The sequence below is a fragment of the Mobula hypostoma genome, chromosome 27 (assembly GCF_963921235.1).
Source record: "Mobula hypostoma chromosome 27, sMobHyp1.1, whole genome shotgun sequence".
NCBI classification, from domain to species: Eukaryota; Metazoa; Chordata; class Chondrichthyes; order Myliobatiformes; family Myliobatidae; genus Mobula; species Mobula hypostoma.
This window is the reverse complement of record NC_086123.1, coordinates 15,092,642-15,106,855: the sequence shown is the minus strand read 5'-3', so window position 1 is coordinate 15,106,855 and position 14,214 is coordinate 15,092,642. Positions and strand designations below refer to the sequence as shown.

Sequence of the window (14,214 nt, the reverse complement as noted above, 5' to 3'; positions counted from 1 at the left end):
TTTTCCTCACCAGTTTTGCGAACAGACGTTCAGGGGTGGCTGACATCTGTCCCTGTGCCCATTTTGAATGTCACGGCCTCATTGGAGTACACCAGCCTTGTCTATTTGAATCGAGAAGTCCAAGGTAAGCTCTCTCTTCATCTGAATCATGGTCTCCTTTGACCTCCTGAAGAACTGTTTTTGAGTGACACTGGCTTTTATAATGACCACCTCTGTTGTGCTGCTGGTATTTCACTTCTTTTACTGGACAGAGCTGTTTGTCTCACTTGTCTGTTTTGCTTGAACTGAGTTCTACTGCCCCTCTTTCTGACTGCACTTTGATGGTATCTTTCTTTTTTGTACAGCTTCTAGCTTTACCTCAGCATTGTTTTTGTGCCTGAATTTTTATTGCTGACAAACATTTCCACTTTGCCTGCTTGTAGTAATAGCTTTCTCTAGTGTGAGATTTGCTTGCAACTTACGTTTCTCTGACAAGTTGGTGTCTAGTAGCGACAACAATCCTACCTCTAATGAGCTCATCCCTCAAATTTCCATATGTACAGTTGTCTGACAACTCATACAACGCTGTGCTGAAGTCAGTTACACTTTCATCTGGCCTCTGTTTTCTGAAGTTGACCTTTGCCCTTTTATATATAACATTTCGTGTCCCTGTGAAATATACTTTTAATCTGTTCTTCATTGTTGTGTACTCTTTTCGAAGCATCTGTTAGTCCTAATCCACCCATAATGTCATCTGCTTTGTCACCTATGCTGTATATCAGTGTGCTTACTTGATGCTCTTTTGAAGCCCGAGTAAGATTGCTTGCAACCCTAAATCCCTCAAAGTACTTGAGCCATCTCTCAGTGTCCCCTAGTCTACTGGAGTCAAATGTCTCTTGGCGGGGGGGGGGGGTATTTTATCGGGTAGGTAGATGTAGGTACTGTAGGTATTTGCTCAATTTTCTCATTTATTATTTGGACTACAAATCTTCTTTTCTCTTCAAGTTTGACTGACTTCTGTGCTGTGTCTGTGTCTCTGTGCTGTATCCCAGGCTAGTTGCTCAGATTATTACAATGTATCCACTAACGGGTGTAGCTTGAAGGCATTGCCTAGCAACTCTTTTCCAACTAAACCTCATGGTGCATGGAATTAATATGTTAGGCAGTTGATCAGTTTCTGGATATTTTTCATAGATATTTGCAAACACAAAGAGTCTTACTGTAAATTCTTTCTTGATGGGAATCGCACTTGATCTGTAGCACCAATTCATCGGCGATCAACTTCTGATACCACGTTGTGTTCGTTAATGAGGGATAGTGCAGAGCATACCAGGAAGCCAGCAGGCGGGATACAGAACTGAACTTTAATGACAACCCTGCTTATGCAGCATGTGAACTTCTCCCACGTGAGAGTGGCATAAGGATAATGCTATCGACAGCCACTACATGAGCATCGATAGAAAATTAGGTAATAGGAAACAGAGAATAGCAATGAAGGGTACATAGGAACTCTCTAGATATCAATGCTAAGACACACTGTTTATCTTACTAAGTATCAACGGCTTGAACCTGCATGTACAATGCACTATTCCCAAACCTGCATGGCTAGTGAATGATGAGACGACATAGGCAGAATAAAGAATCATTGTTGCACACCACTGTTGTTACACATGGTTACTTGTGTTTCTGTTGCCATCTTGTCAGCTTAAACCAGTCTGACCATTCTCCTCTGACCTCTCTTTATTAAGATGCTTTCATCCACAGAACTGCCACTCACTGGCTTTTTTTTAAACTCTAGAGATTGTTGTGCACGAAAATCCCAGGAGATCAGCAGTTTCTGAGATACTCAAACCACCTCGTGTGGCACCAACACTCAATCCACAGTTAAATTCACTTAGATAATATTTCTTCCCATTCCTGATGTTTGGTCTGAACAATGAAACCTCTTGGTTATGTCTGCATATTTTTAATGCATGCTACCACATGCTTGGCAGATTAGATATTCGCATTAACAGCAGGTGTACCTGATAAAGTGGCCCCTGATTGTACTTTAAGCAGCTGCAAAATATTGTGCTCTAACATGAACTCTAAATCTGACAGAGGTTAGACTAATAGCTCTGAAATATATATTTAACGCATATACTTCTCTACCACTACAGCTCCAAACACAACTCACCAGCAATCACTCAAAGGAACTTTGCCCCAGCTGTAGAATTGATTAATCATATTTGCATTTTACTGAGATGCCCAAGGCCAAACTTTTTTTATAATACAAAGTTCACACTTCTGATGATTAATACTTATCAATTTCACTCAAAGGTATCATTGGTGAACAAACTGGTGCATATACATCTGTGAGTTCCTGATTCATTTGTTTGTCATAAATGCCCACAAAAGAATTTTGATGAGGAAGAATGCTTGGCTTATGAGCACATTGTAAAATTCTTAATTCTTGTGAATATTTAGCTGTCAGCTAGAAGATTATGTAGACAATAGTATTACAAATTATTTGTAGTGAAAGCTGATAAGTTCTGGCCTTGAGTTTGTCTCAAGTTTTTGTCAGTGATTTCTTTTCCAGAAGCTTTAGTCTAGTCTATTTGTAAAGCTTGTTGGTTCTTTATTGTAAGCTTAGCTGAAATTTTGGCCAGCAACATTTTATGATTGCTTATGATTACTAGTACAAGTTCAAAAAGGATCTGTAATACAGTACATGTAGTTCTCCCCCCCACCCCCAGTTCCTTTGCCTCAGTCTTTAAATGTTTGTCACAAACCTGGCCTTCATATCAATTTCTTGTTTACTCATCAGATTTGCTCTCTCTCCCCTCCCCCCCCAAACCTATTGAAATGTCTGATTGTTAAAGACAGCAAATGGACGCTACTCAGACTTGCGCAGTCTTTCAATAAGATCAAGGCTAACCCCATATCGCAGGCTCACTTTTCTGCCTAGACCTATACCTCAATTCCTTTAGTGTTCAAAATCACTCTCAGCCTTATATATTTTAAGATTGTCCACCCAGTTTCAGGGAGGTAGGAATCCCACAGTTTTACAAGCCTGTATATAAAAAGCAAAAATTCTCTCCACAGTCTGAAATAACTCAGACCTTCTTCTGAGATCATGTTCACTAGAGAAAATCGAGTGGAGGAACCCACTCTATCCTTTTAAATCCATTTCAGAAACTTGACATGATTACCAATATAGCATTGTACAAGGATCTGTAATACATCATGGGTATACAATAGTACAATATATTAGTTTTTTTTTCCTGCTTCAGTTCTCAATCCACAAGTGATCTTTGAAAAAACGCAGAAGCTGGACAGCCATGGATAATGAACCAGTTTAGGAATCAGCTAACACTCGCTTTATTGAAATCCAAGCAAAACCCGCTGAGTCAATAAAATGGTATTTGAACATCATACAACTAATTTGGTTTATACCAGCATTTATACTTCAAAAAGTTCAGCACTCACAAAATAATTTTCTGCACTCCATAAAATTAAGGCACAAATAGAATATCACAGACAAGAGTCAATTTAATATATTTATGGCTTGCGGTCCCCTTTCTTACAGAAAAAAGACTAGAGTATTCTTTCTGCTTAACTTTTGAAATTCTGCTGCAGAACTATACAGCTGTGTTGGTTAGACCATTATTAACAGGTGCTGAAACCCGTGATTTTCAGTTTCCAGTAAGATCTTTCACTTTTGCTGTTTCACTTTATAGTCAGCAAGAGCAGCTTTAATTGCATCTTCTGCCAACACTGAAACAAAAAAAAACAATTAAGAGTGCAGCTTCAACGTAAACATCATTTTCCAGATTCTAATTGAAAAGGAGTGAAATGAGAAGCTGCAAGTGTGAGAATCAAAAAGACTGCTTTATATTTAAGTACAAGGAAAAAGAATATTACACTGAATAGTTAGTCAATGTCAAGTGAAGTAGTTCTTGAATATACCAGTTACTGATAAGTGTCGGCACCAATATTTAATATTCATAGGAACTATGGTTGAATGAAATACAAACCTAGTATCATAATTATACAGCTTTAAACCATTTTCTCATCACATTAAAAATACATTATATGCTCAAAATACTAATTTTAATAACATTCTTTTCACTGCCAAGTTGAAATGAACCTCTGAAAAGGTACATACAAAAGTCATCTGTTAAGGGCAATTTAAAGCTGCTGAATTTCTAATAAAAAATCATTAAGTTATTCTTCAGTGGCTGCATTAGTTTCTGTTAAATCCCAAAGTTTCAGTCTTGTACTCATTTGATAAAAATTTCCAATCCTCCCACTTTTTTTTTTAAATTAAAAGGTTTATACCATTAACACCTAGCTTAACCTCTTCCTACAATGCTTATCTGTTGTCAACTAAGCTTATGTCAGTTAGGTGATGGAACAAGTATTTCCTGCAGCACAAAATCTACCGGTTGAACAAAGAAAGCAAGATCCTTTACTACACCATGCTGATGTATCTGAAATGTTACAGAACTAGAAGTTGGTCATTTGGCTCCTTATGCCCATTCTGCCGTTAAGATCATGGCTGACCTAATGCCTGAAGTCTGCTCCCTGCTCAAATGCCACATCCTTTAAGATGGCTGAAACCCAAAAATACAGCAGATGCTTAAAGCCTAATAACATACTTCTGTTCATCTCAGTACTAAATGGCTGATCTCTTAACCTGAGGTTATGCCCTCTAATTAAAGGATGCTGTTTCTACCCCTGCTCACTTTACTGTGTTTAAAATTATCTCTTTTCAGAACCTGCACTTCTCAAAAATATTGCTTCTTGCTCCCATAAAGTCTACAGGTTAGTAAGCTTGCCATGCTATGAAACACAGACTTACTTGAACAATGCAGTTTGACTGGAGGAAGGCATAGTTCCTTAGCAATATCTGTGTTCTTAATCCTTGAGGCTTCATCCACCTGTAATTAAATGAAGGCCAGTGACAGTTTCTTCAAATCAGGCATGATCATGAGGCACAAATAATACTATCATACGAATTTCAAAAACTGCAAAAGAAACACCTGAAAATTGGAGATAATACCATGCAACTCCAAGGTACAGAAAATGGCTGAGTCTTAATCTGCAGGACTGAAATTTCACACAATTATTTAAAGTAAATTATCTCTCCCTACTGTCATGATACAGAAGCAGCTTACTTTTTTCCATTTTAGTTTTCAGAACTTTCTCTAATTAATCAGTGACAAACTACCTATTTTTCAGGAATTGCCTTCTATGATACTGCTTTATTTTTCTACATTGCACTCAGGTGGCACAATTTCATGAAACCCCTTTTCTGGCCACAAATTCATGGCACAGAGCCTCAATCATATAACGCGCTTGCATGGATTGCTGGATAAAGAACAGGAGGGAGGAAACGTGTAAATATTCGGTTGAAAGAAAACCAGTAATTTTTAGGCATTTGGAAATCTCAGGAACTTTGGGGCTTTAAAACAAAGATATTTTTGTTGGTGTATTCCAGCCAGGTTTTGAAAAATTACAGCTTTACCGTTTTTCCTTTCACCCATTCCGTTGCCAGAGAGCTGGAGGCAATTGCAGATCCACATCCAAAGGTCTTAAATCTCGCATCAATAATTTTTCCATCACCGCCCACTTCAATCTTAGAAGAGAAAAGAAATGAGAGATTTGAAAACTTTGCCCTCATTGAGGTACAGCTCAGTCACAATTCTTGAGGGGTATTAACTAGGAGTAATTGCAGCAAGCATTCACGTGCAATGCAAGGAAGTTGAACGAGAAATGAAAGCAGTTGGTGAACTTGTTTTGCAAACTGTTCTTCCCCCTCCCCTCCCCACACTCCTCCTCAAGTCAAACTTAATACTTTCAAAAACCTCTGGGATACCTTTACCATTTTCTGACCACTGGCTGGGGGGGGAGGGGAGCATTTCCTAGATTAGGAAATGACAATTATTTTTTAAACAAAGAGGACAGAGCTCCAGATCGGTTACATTACATCAGAGTTTCCCAACCTGGGGTTCATAGACCCCTTGGTTAATGGCATAAAGGTTGGGAACCGCTGCACGAGAATAAGTGGCATTGCAGACTGCATCGGTTGCACAATGGTTAAAGTGCTGCCTGACACTGATCATCAAAACTATCAACAGTGACTGTCCAGTTTAAATACAACTTTATTCTCAAAGGACCGGCTCCTGATGAAGGGTCTCGGCCCAAAACGTCGACTGTACCTCTTCCTAGAGATGCTGCCTGGCCTGCTGCATTCACCAGCAACTTTGATGTGTGTTGCTTATTCTTAAGACTGATTTATAGTTGTGCGTACTAGCTTACACTGTAGGCTACGCAAGTGGGCTATGCCATCGTGAGCATTTATACTTGTGCGTTGGTGTGTCTGCGTCGCTCTGCGTTAGTTGGCAGTGGGGTTTCTATGCCACTGTGTTGAGTTTCAACACGAAGAAACTCAAACTTCAAACAATGGCGACTGAAACTGAAGGAGGGTGAATTTTCTGTGCTTGTCCGGCCACTGAGAGACATGGACGAGGAAATGCATTTCAAATATTTTCGGATGTTGGCAGGCAGATTTGACGATTTGGTTCATCGTCTCCAACCATTAATATCGCATCAGTGTACGCACAGTATACTCAGAGACTGGCAATCACCATTCGAGTTTTAGCTTCAGATGGAAGTCGACAGGCTGTAGCAGCTAGCTACAAACTGGCATAAAGCAGAGGCTCCTCCATAATTTCGGAGGTCTGTAAAGCTTTATGGAAAGCATTGTGGCCAGAGTTCCTTCCCTGCCCATCAGTCACCCAATGGGAAGCTATTGCAGCGTAGGAGGAAATGTGATGCTACCAAGCGGACCAATCACACTTGTTGAGGTCTGCGTCGCCACAACTTGTAGTTACATTTTGGGAGAGGTGCGCGTTAGGCTACAGTGTAGGATGCGTGGCTATGCCATACCTATGGCGTACATTTGACGCACAATTTATACACTGTACACTTTCCAGTAGAATCCATTGGGTAGCAAATCATAAGCAGAATTTGGGGTTATTTAATAACACCGAGGTCAACTGTTACATCTCAATGTTGAGCAAAGTCAGGACAACTCAGTTAAGAAATTCCCTGGGAAGTTGCCCCTTTGTACATGAGAACAAGTTTACCTGCAACTTCATGACGTCACCACAAGCAGGGGCACCAACCAGGCCAGTCCCAACATTTTTTGCATTCTTATCTAAAGAACCAACATTTCTGGGATTCTCATAGTGATCCACGACCTACAAGATATGGGAGGGAAAAAAAGTAAAAAATTCCTCCAATGCATCCAGTTATTCTATTCACGGATTTCCTGTACGTCAACAGTCCTAAACTATTAAGTCACCAAGCAACTTCATTAAAGAATTGCAAAGATATATGCAAAAACATACAATATTCTACATTATACTAAAATCACAAATTTCTCCAACAGCTATTCCCACCCTCATTTTTAAAGTGGTAAATTTACAATTTAATATGTACATGAAGGTACACAGTTAGTGAAAACTCCGATATCTTATGGTCTTCCGATTCAATGATCAATGACTCTGCACTTCTGAGCCCTCTGTTAAGATGACCATGCTGCCAAGAAATTGGTCAAACATCACCCCATCGCCTATTTAATCGATGACCTTATATTCCTGCTTCCACTCACTCACGCCCCGTCACTCCATTGCCCCCCTTTACCATGTTCCAGCAGACACTAAGACACTCAGGTCGGGGAAGAACCATTATGATTTAACGCCACCACTAACTCTCTTGCATAACCCCCATCACCCATAGCCCAGGGCAACGGCTGACCCACTGTCACGCCACACCGACCCAGACACAATCGCCGGCCCTCATTCGGGAGCGCGGCCCCCACCTTTTCGTGGTAAGCGGCCGAGAGAGGTGCCTGAGCGTTCACCGCCAGGCGCAGCAAGCGCCGGGACACACCGCTCGCCATCGCCGCAGCCATCACCCCGCCACTCGGCCGTTCATTAGCAACTGCGTCACCCTCCCCGTCCTAGTCACCCTACGTCACACGTCAATCACCCGCGGGGCCCGCCTCCTGCGCCGTGACGTCAGCGCGATCCCACGCACCCGCCGCAGGATCTGTCGACTTGTTTCATCTTGTTGCAAGTTCTATGCAAAGATAAAGCACCCAAGGCTGCAATATTACAGTTTTATTTAAACTCTAATGTGGTGATAATACGTTAGAAAAGCATATCAACATTGAAAAAAACAAGTCAATGGCTGGCTGATTTTTGCATTTGCGACGTTAGGGTTTCTCGTATCTTCCCACTTTGGTTCTGAGATGACATATTTAACCGGCAGCGGAGAGATGGGTAGTTTTACCCGTTTAAATTCCATGCGGAATATTTTGGAGGATCAAGGACCAAGAGCTGCATTCCGTGGGCGATTTCAGCCTTTAACATGCCATGTCAGTAAGAGGTACTCGACCAAAATGAACTCCTCTAAGAACCTGGAAAGTGAGGGATCTTGTTGGAAAAAAACCCGGCTTTTTCGGAGCATGCGGTTTCAGAACGGTGGAGAACTTGCTGCACGATGTATGCTCACAGCGGTCATTTAGAAAACTTTCTGAAAGTGGATTACTGCATGAACATCTTTTGGGGAGAATTGCAGGGAAACACCCAATCCCTCTGCTGAGTGCAGAGCATTCTTACTAAGGAAGATAACAGAAAGTGAAACATTGGTTGTCTGTATGTTCTAACTGCATTTTTTTGACCTGGATGTCCCAATGTGCCTCCTAAGTAACATAAAAGAGAAAAGCATTGATACCAGGGATATACATGTGATTGAAAAAAGCTGAGGGAAGACAAGGGCAGCAATGTATTTGTCATTGGCACATGTTAGAGCTACATAGAAAACCTACAGCACAACACAGGCCCTTCGGCCCACAAAGCTGTGCCAAACATGTCCTTACCTGAGAAATGACCTAGGTTTACCCATAGTCCTCTATTTTTCTGTGCCCCATGTACTTATCCAGGGGTCTAACAAAAGAGCCTACCATATCCGCCTCCACCACCGTTGCCGGCACCCCATTCCACACACTCACCAGTCTCTGTGTAAAAAAAAACTTACCCCTGACATCTCCTCTGTACCCACTTCCAAGCACCTTAAAACTATGCCCTCTTGTGCTAGCCATTTCAGCCCTGGGAAAATGCCTCTGACTATCCACACAATCAATGCCTCTCATCATCTTATACTCCTCTATCAGGTCACCTCTCATCCTCCGTCGCTCCAAGGAGAAAAGGCCGAGTTCACTCAACCTATTCTCACAGGACATGCTCCCCAGTCCAGGCAACATCCTTGTAAATCTCCTCTGCACCCTTTCTATGGTTTCCACATCCTTCCTGTAGTGAGATGACCAGAACTGAGCACAGTACTTCAAGTGGGGTCTGACCAGGGTCCTATATAACTGTAACATTACCTCTTGGCTATACACAGAGTAGTTTATTGTTGCCAAACAATTGATACTAGAGCATACAATCATCACAGTGATATTTAATTCTGCAATTCGCGCTCCCTGGAGTACAAATCGATGGTAAATAGTAAAAAATTAAATTATAAATCATAAATAGAAAATAGTAGGTAGAGCAGCCAGCAGAATGGTGCGAGCACAACAACGTGAACAAGACCAAACAGATTATTGTGGGTCTTTAGGAAGATGCAGGCTGCCCACTCCTCTCTGCACACAAAAAAATGGCTCCTCAGCGGAGTGAGTTAGGAGCACCACGATCCTGGGGGCGCACAAGAACGGACAATCTCACCTGGTCCCTCAACATCCCCTCTTTGATTAAAAAAAGCACAGCAGCATCTCCATTTCCTGAGGAGATTGAAACAAGTGAGGCTCTCCTCCACCCTATCCTAACCAGTTGTTACAGGAGCACCACTGCATCACCACCTGGTGCAGGAATTGCAAGGCACCTGACTGCAAGTCCCTACATAAGATTGTGAGGACTGCGGAGAGGATCATCGGGGTCTCTCTTCTAGAAAATGACAGCCTCTGATTTGCCTGAAACTTCCTGCTTTTTTTCTGAACGAGGTGTTGAGTTTCAAAACAGCAAACTCAAAAGTCCCATACTAAGTACCAAAGCTGGGTGAAAGCACCAGAAGTTCTGTACGGGTAAATGCCACCGTTTACGATCTTCTATTCCACACCCATTGCTTGAAATGTATCTTAAAAATCCAAGAACTAGTTGCATTTTGGTTGCAAATGAATGAAAACTGACAATGTGCTAATGTTAACAGGAATAAGTGATATATTATAAAAATGTTGACTTGAATGTTGTGCAATAAAGTATGATTTTTAAAAGATGACAGAAAAAAGATGAAAGTATCATGGTTTTGCAGGAGCAAGCTTTCACTTATCTTTAGCTGGTCAAACATAACATCATTTTTGAGAACAACAACTGAGTGGCAAATGTAGAGACTCATAACACGCTGGAGGAACTCAGCAGGTCGGGCAGCATCCATGGAAACGATCGGTTAACGTTTAGAGCCGGAACCCTTTGTCAGGTGTTGTGAGTGTTGCTTTGACCCCAGCATCTGCAGAGTATTTTGTGTTTTGCAAATGCAGAGATATGTACATTGTATAGGCAGAAGGAATTAATTCAGTTGGAGATTTAATTGCGAGTATAATTAGTTCAGCATAAAGATGCAAGGGTCTGTTCCTATGCTGTGCAATGTTCTATAAAAATTACCAGGGTAATTTCAAAAGATAAACCCGGGTAACAAACGATTAGTTAACAAATTTGACGACACGTGCCGGGCATAATAAACCCGATCCTGATTCTGATGATTATATTGCAATAACCAACGAGACAGACAGACAGACACAGACACACTGACCTTACAAATATGGCGATTCTCGAAAGACGCATTTTCAGCGATGAGGTCTGCTGACGTAAATTTTAACCGCTAGATTAATGAAAGCCCAGTTTAAAAAAAACTCTCGCATCGTAATGACTCATTTAATAGCCTTCTTTGTTACCTTATTCTCTTCTTCAAAATAAATACGATGCTTGGTTCACTTTCTGACGAGCTGTTTGTATTGTACCTTATTTTTAAGGTTTGGGTAAATTAAAGAAGGGCGTTAGGGGAGGAGGGTGGGTTCTGGGGGTGAGCGATTGTCCTGACTTGGATCGGGCGCGGCGAGCTTGACCACACTTGCCTGCACGATGGCTACCAGCGGTCGGCGGCGGGCGAGCGAGGCCGAGGAGATGGAGCCCGGCCCCGCGAGCGATTCGGCGGAGGAGATGGAGGACTCCTCCGACGACGAGCAAGAAAACGAAGCCGAAATCCAGCGGCTGGAGGAACAGGTGCGACCTGAGGCCGACGCAGCGGCAAAACACGGCGGGAGGCCGGAGCTGGAGTCGGCGGGGTTTTAAATTGTCCTCCCGTCCCGCTCAACGCCTTCCCCTGAGCGGGAGGGAAATGAAGCACGAAATATGCCTGAAACCCGGGATCCTTCCCTGAAGGGTCAGCCATTGCAGCCCTAAACTAAACCGGAGAATGTTATTGTGGCTCAGCTACAGAGGGAACCATCATTCTCCTGCAAAAGTACCTTTCTTTGTAAGAGTAAGGCATAACTTCTCACCGCGTTTCAGGGAAATCAAGGCGATGACAGAAGATATAAAAGAGCAGAAGGAATTGTCTTAAAACACAAATAGTGCCCTTGTCACTTGTTACGTCTTGATGCCCAGTTTAAAAAAAAAACCCGGCAATGCAGGATTGTCCATTTCTGTGTGTCCCTAATGTAACATTTTTAAGAGTTTAATAATATTGCAGTGAACCTGGGATGAATCCACTCTATGTTAACAATAATTGGCTACAATTGAATGATGAATGCCATTTAGAAACCTCACCCATTCTTTGAGGTCTTGGTTTTCAGCAGCTGATGATTCTCAGGTGACAAATACAATGAAAATAGTTCTTAAAAAATGGTATTATAGTGGAATTTAGCAAGTTTAATTTAAGCAGGGCATTAGAGACGAGTTATGTGTTCTTTTTGCTGTGGCTAATTGAAATTAAGTCTACCTCAGGTATACAATGAAGTTCTTTGTAGTCGAGACTTCTTGATACAACTTAAGCTACTGAAAAGTGTTCACTTTTGATAGAATTCTATGCCAGTATTGTATACAGTGAAAACTTTTTCTGTTAATAGAGGGAATGCAGAGAACAGTCTAGAGCAGGGGTTATCAACCTGAGGTCTGTGGACCCCTTGGTTAATGGCAACGCCTCATCGCATAAAAAAGATTGGGAACCCCTGTCTAGAGGGAGGCTAGGGAGGCTGGGGACACTGGGAACTAGAACCCAGGGAACCTTTTGCAATTTGTTCTTCACTGCTGGAACAGAATGGATGACTTGTGCAATTTGCTTCAATTAACCAGCACAGAGTTTCATCACTAATGATTTGATTGCATGAAGTTGCTTAAAAGACCATCATAAAATTGATTAAAATATTTTGGGCATAAGAACAGAAATATTTAAAAAGACATACTGGTGACAGGATTCATTTTGGATATGCAAGATTATTATCTTCAAATCAAGTAGTACTGAGTTTCTCCATTAGGTCATAAGATTAGAAGCAGAGCTAGGCTCTTCAGAACATCAAATCTCCTCCTCCAGTCCATCATGGCTGATTTTATATGCATTTTCTGTTATTTTCATCATGATGTGCCACGTCATATCACATGGGTGATCATAGTCTCATGACCATGATTGTTCTCGACAAATTTTTCTACGGAAGTGGATTGCCATTGCCTCCTTCTGGGCAGTGTCTTTACGAGACAGGCGACCCCAACCATTATCAATACTCTTCAGAGATTGTCTGCCTGGCGTTATTGGTCCCATAACTAGGATTTGTGATTTGCACTCGCTGCTCATACAACCATCCACCACCTGCTCTCATGGCTTCACGTGATCCAGATTGGTGGGGGGGGGGGTTTCTAAGCACACGTTGCCCAAGGGTGACGTGCAGGCTAATGGAGAGAAGGAGTGCCTTACACCTCCTTTGGTATAAATGCATCTCCACCCCACCACCTGAGTTGGATATTATACTGTAAAATAAAACCTACGCACAAGTTCGTACTCATTAGGGCACTGGCGGGTATTTGGGCTTAGCGGTAACGGTGACTTGTGCTTTTTCGTCAGCTTTCCATCAGTGCATATGACTACAATTGTCATGTGGACTTAATTAAATTGCTACGCCAGGAGGGTGAGCTGGAGAAATTGCAGAGTGCTCGACAGAAGATGAGTGAGCTTTTTCCACTTACTGAAGGTAAGATGATTGCAAATGTACTGAAAGCTGAGTCTTGTGATATTTTAAAGTGGAGCAGACTTTCTTTGTAACATTTGTAAGCCAGCTTGGTTCTTAGAAGTTGGCTTTTACACTGTGAAGAAGTTTTAATTGTTTATCAGTAGTTTGTGATTTGTTTTTAGATTGTAAGTAGCAGTGAATCATGTTTACTATTGTAGTTTTACTTGTTTTTACTGTTGATGTATCAATTATCACCCATACAATTATGAATAATTTTCTTTGGGAAGATTGTGCTTTGCTGTATTAGGAGTAGTAAGGAAGTAAGTAAATGTGGTTGTTTTTTTGCAGAGCTTTGGCTGGACTGGTTGAAAGATGAGATTCGAATGGCTGAAGAACCACATGACCGAGAGAAAATTTATGAACTGTTCGAGAGGGCCATCAAAGATTATATTTGTAAGTTGCTCAGATTGCTACATTATAGTCCATCCACGACTCACAGGAAAGAGCCCCTGGGCATGGTGGCACGGTTAGTGCTCCAGGGAACTGGCTTAAATCCTGACCTCATGCTGTCTCTGTGGAGTTTGTATGTACTCCTCATTGTGGCTTGGCATCCCCCTAGGAATTCCCAGTTTCTTCTCACTTCTCAAAGATTTGCTGATAAGTTGACTGGGTACTCCTTTAGTGTAGGGAAGAGGCAAAGTAATCAAAGGGGACCTGATGGTAAGAGAGAACAAGTTTCAGGAGTCACAGATAAAAAGGAGAGGAGAAATGGAAGTAATGGGATTGTTCTGCTGGGGACCAACATGAATTTGAGGGGACAATTGCTTCCTCTGTGTCACAGCTCTTATTTTAAGTTAGTACTCATCTATACGGCTGGTGGTGTAGTGGCATCAGCACTGGACTTCAAGGCAGATGGTCCTGAGTTCAAACCCAGCCAGGTCCTAACCTGGGCAGCAGCAGTATTT

At 41.8% G+C, this 14,214-nt stretch overlaps 2 protein-coding genes across 2 annotated transcripts in view; one reads left to right on the top strand and one right to left on the bottom strand.

The window, feature by feature from the left end:
* Positions 1 to 3,505: 3,505 nt before the first annotated feature.
* On the bottom strand, positions 3,506 to 8,007 carry iscua (iron-sulfur cluster assembly enzyme a). Its single transcript, XM_063034303.1, has 5 exons — positions 7,850 to 8,007; positions 7,113 to 7,226; positions 5,489 to 5,599; positions 4,823 to 4,901; positions 3,506 to 3,735 (listed from the first exon to the last, which is right to left on the bottom strand). Exons 1-5 carry the CDS (start codon positions 7,940 to 7,942, stop codon positions 3,674 to 3,676), a joined length of 459 nt encoding a protein of 152 aa, XP_062890373.1. The 5' UTR covers positions 7,943 to 8,007; the 3' UTR covers positions 3,506 to 3,673.
* Positions 8,008 to 11,060: 3,053 nt separating this feature from the next.
* The window catches only part of sart3 (spliceosome associated factor 3, U4/U6 recycling protein), a 43,374-nt gene continuing 40,220 nt past the window's right edge, over positions 11,061 to 14,214 (top strand). The window contains exons 1-3 of the mRNA XM_063034126.1: positions 11,061 to 11,309; positions 13,144 to 13,270; positions 13,598 to 13,702. Of these exons, the coding sequence (XP_062890196.1) occupies positions 11,169 to 11,309; positions 13,144 to 13,270; positions 13,598 to 13,702 (373 nt within the window). The 5' untranslated portion in view covers positions 11,061 to 11,168. The remainder of the gene's footprint in view (positions 11,310 to 13,143; positions 13,271 to 13,597; positions 13,703 to 14,214) is intronic.

Excerpts from the sequence above, each read along its gene's own strand:
- iscua (XM_063034303.1), bottom strand. The coding sequence starts at position 7,942 with ATGGCTGCGGCGATGGCGAGCGGTGTGTCCCGGCGCTTGCTGCGCCTG. Across the intron at positions 5,600-7,112 it reads GTGACGTCATGAAGTTGCAG|ATTGAAGTGGGCGGTGATGG; the intron begins GTAAACTTGTTC and ends TTCTCTTCTAAG. Across the intron at positions 3,736-4,822 it reads AGTCAAACTGCATTGTTCAA|TGTTGGCAGAAGATGCAATT; the intron begins GTAAGTCTGTGT and ends TTTTTGTTTCAG.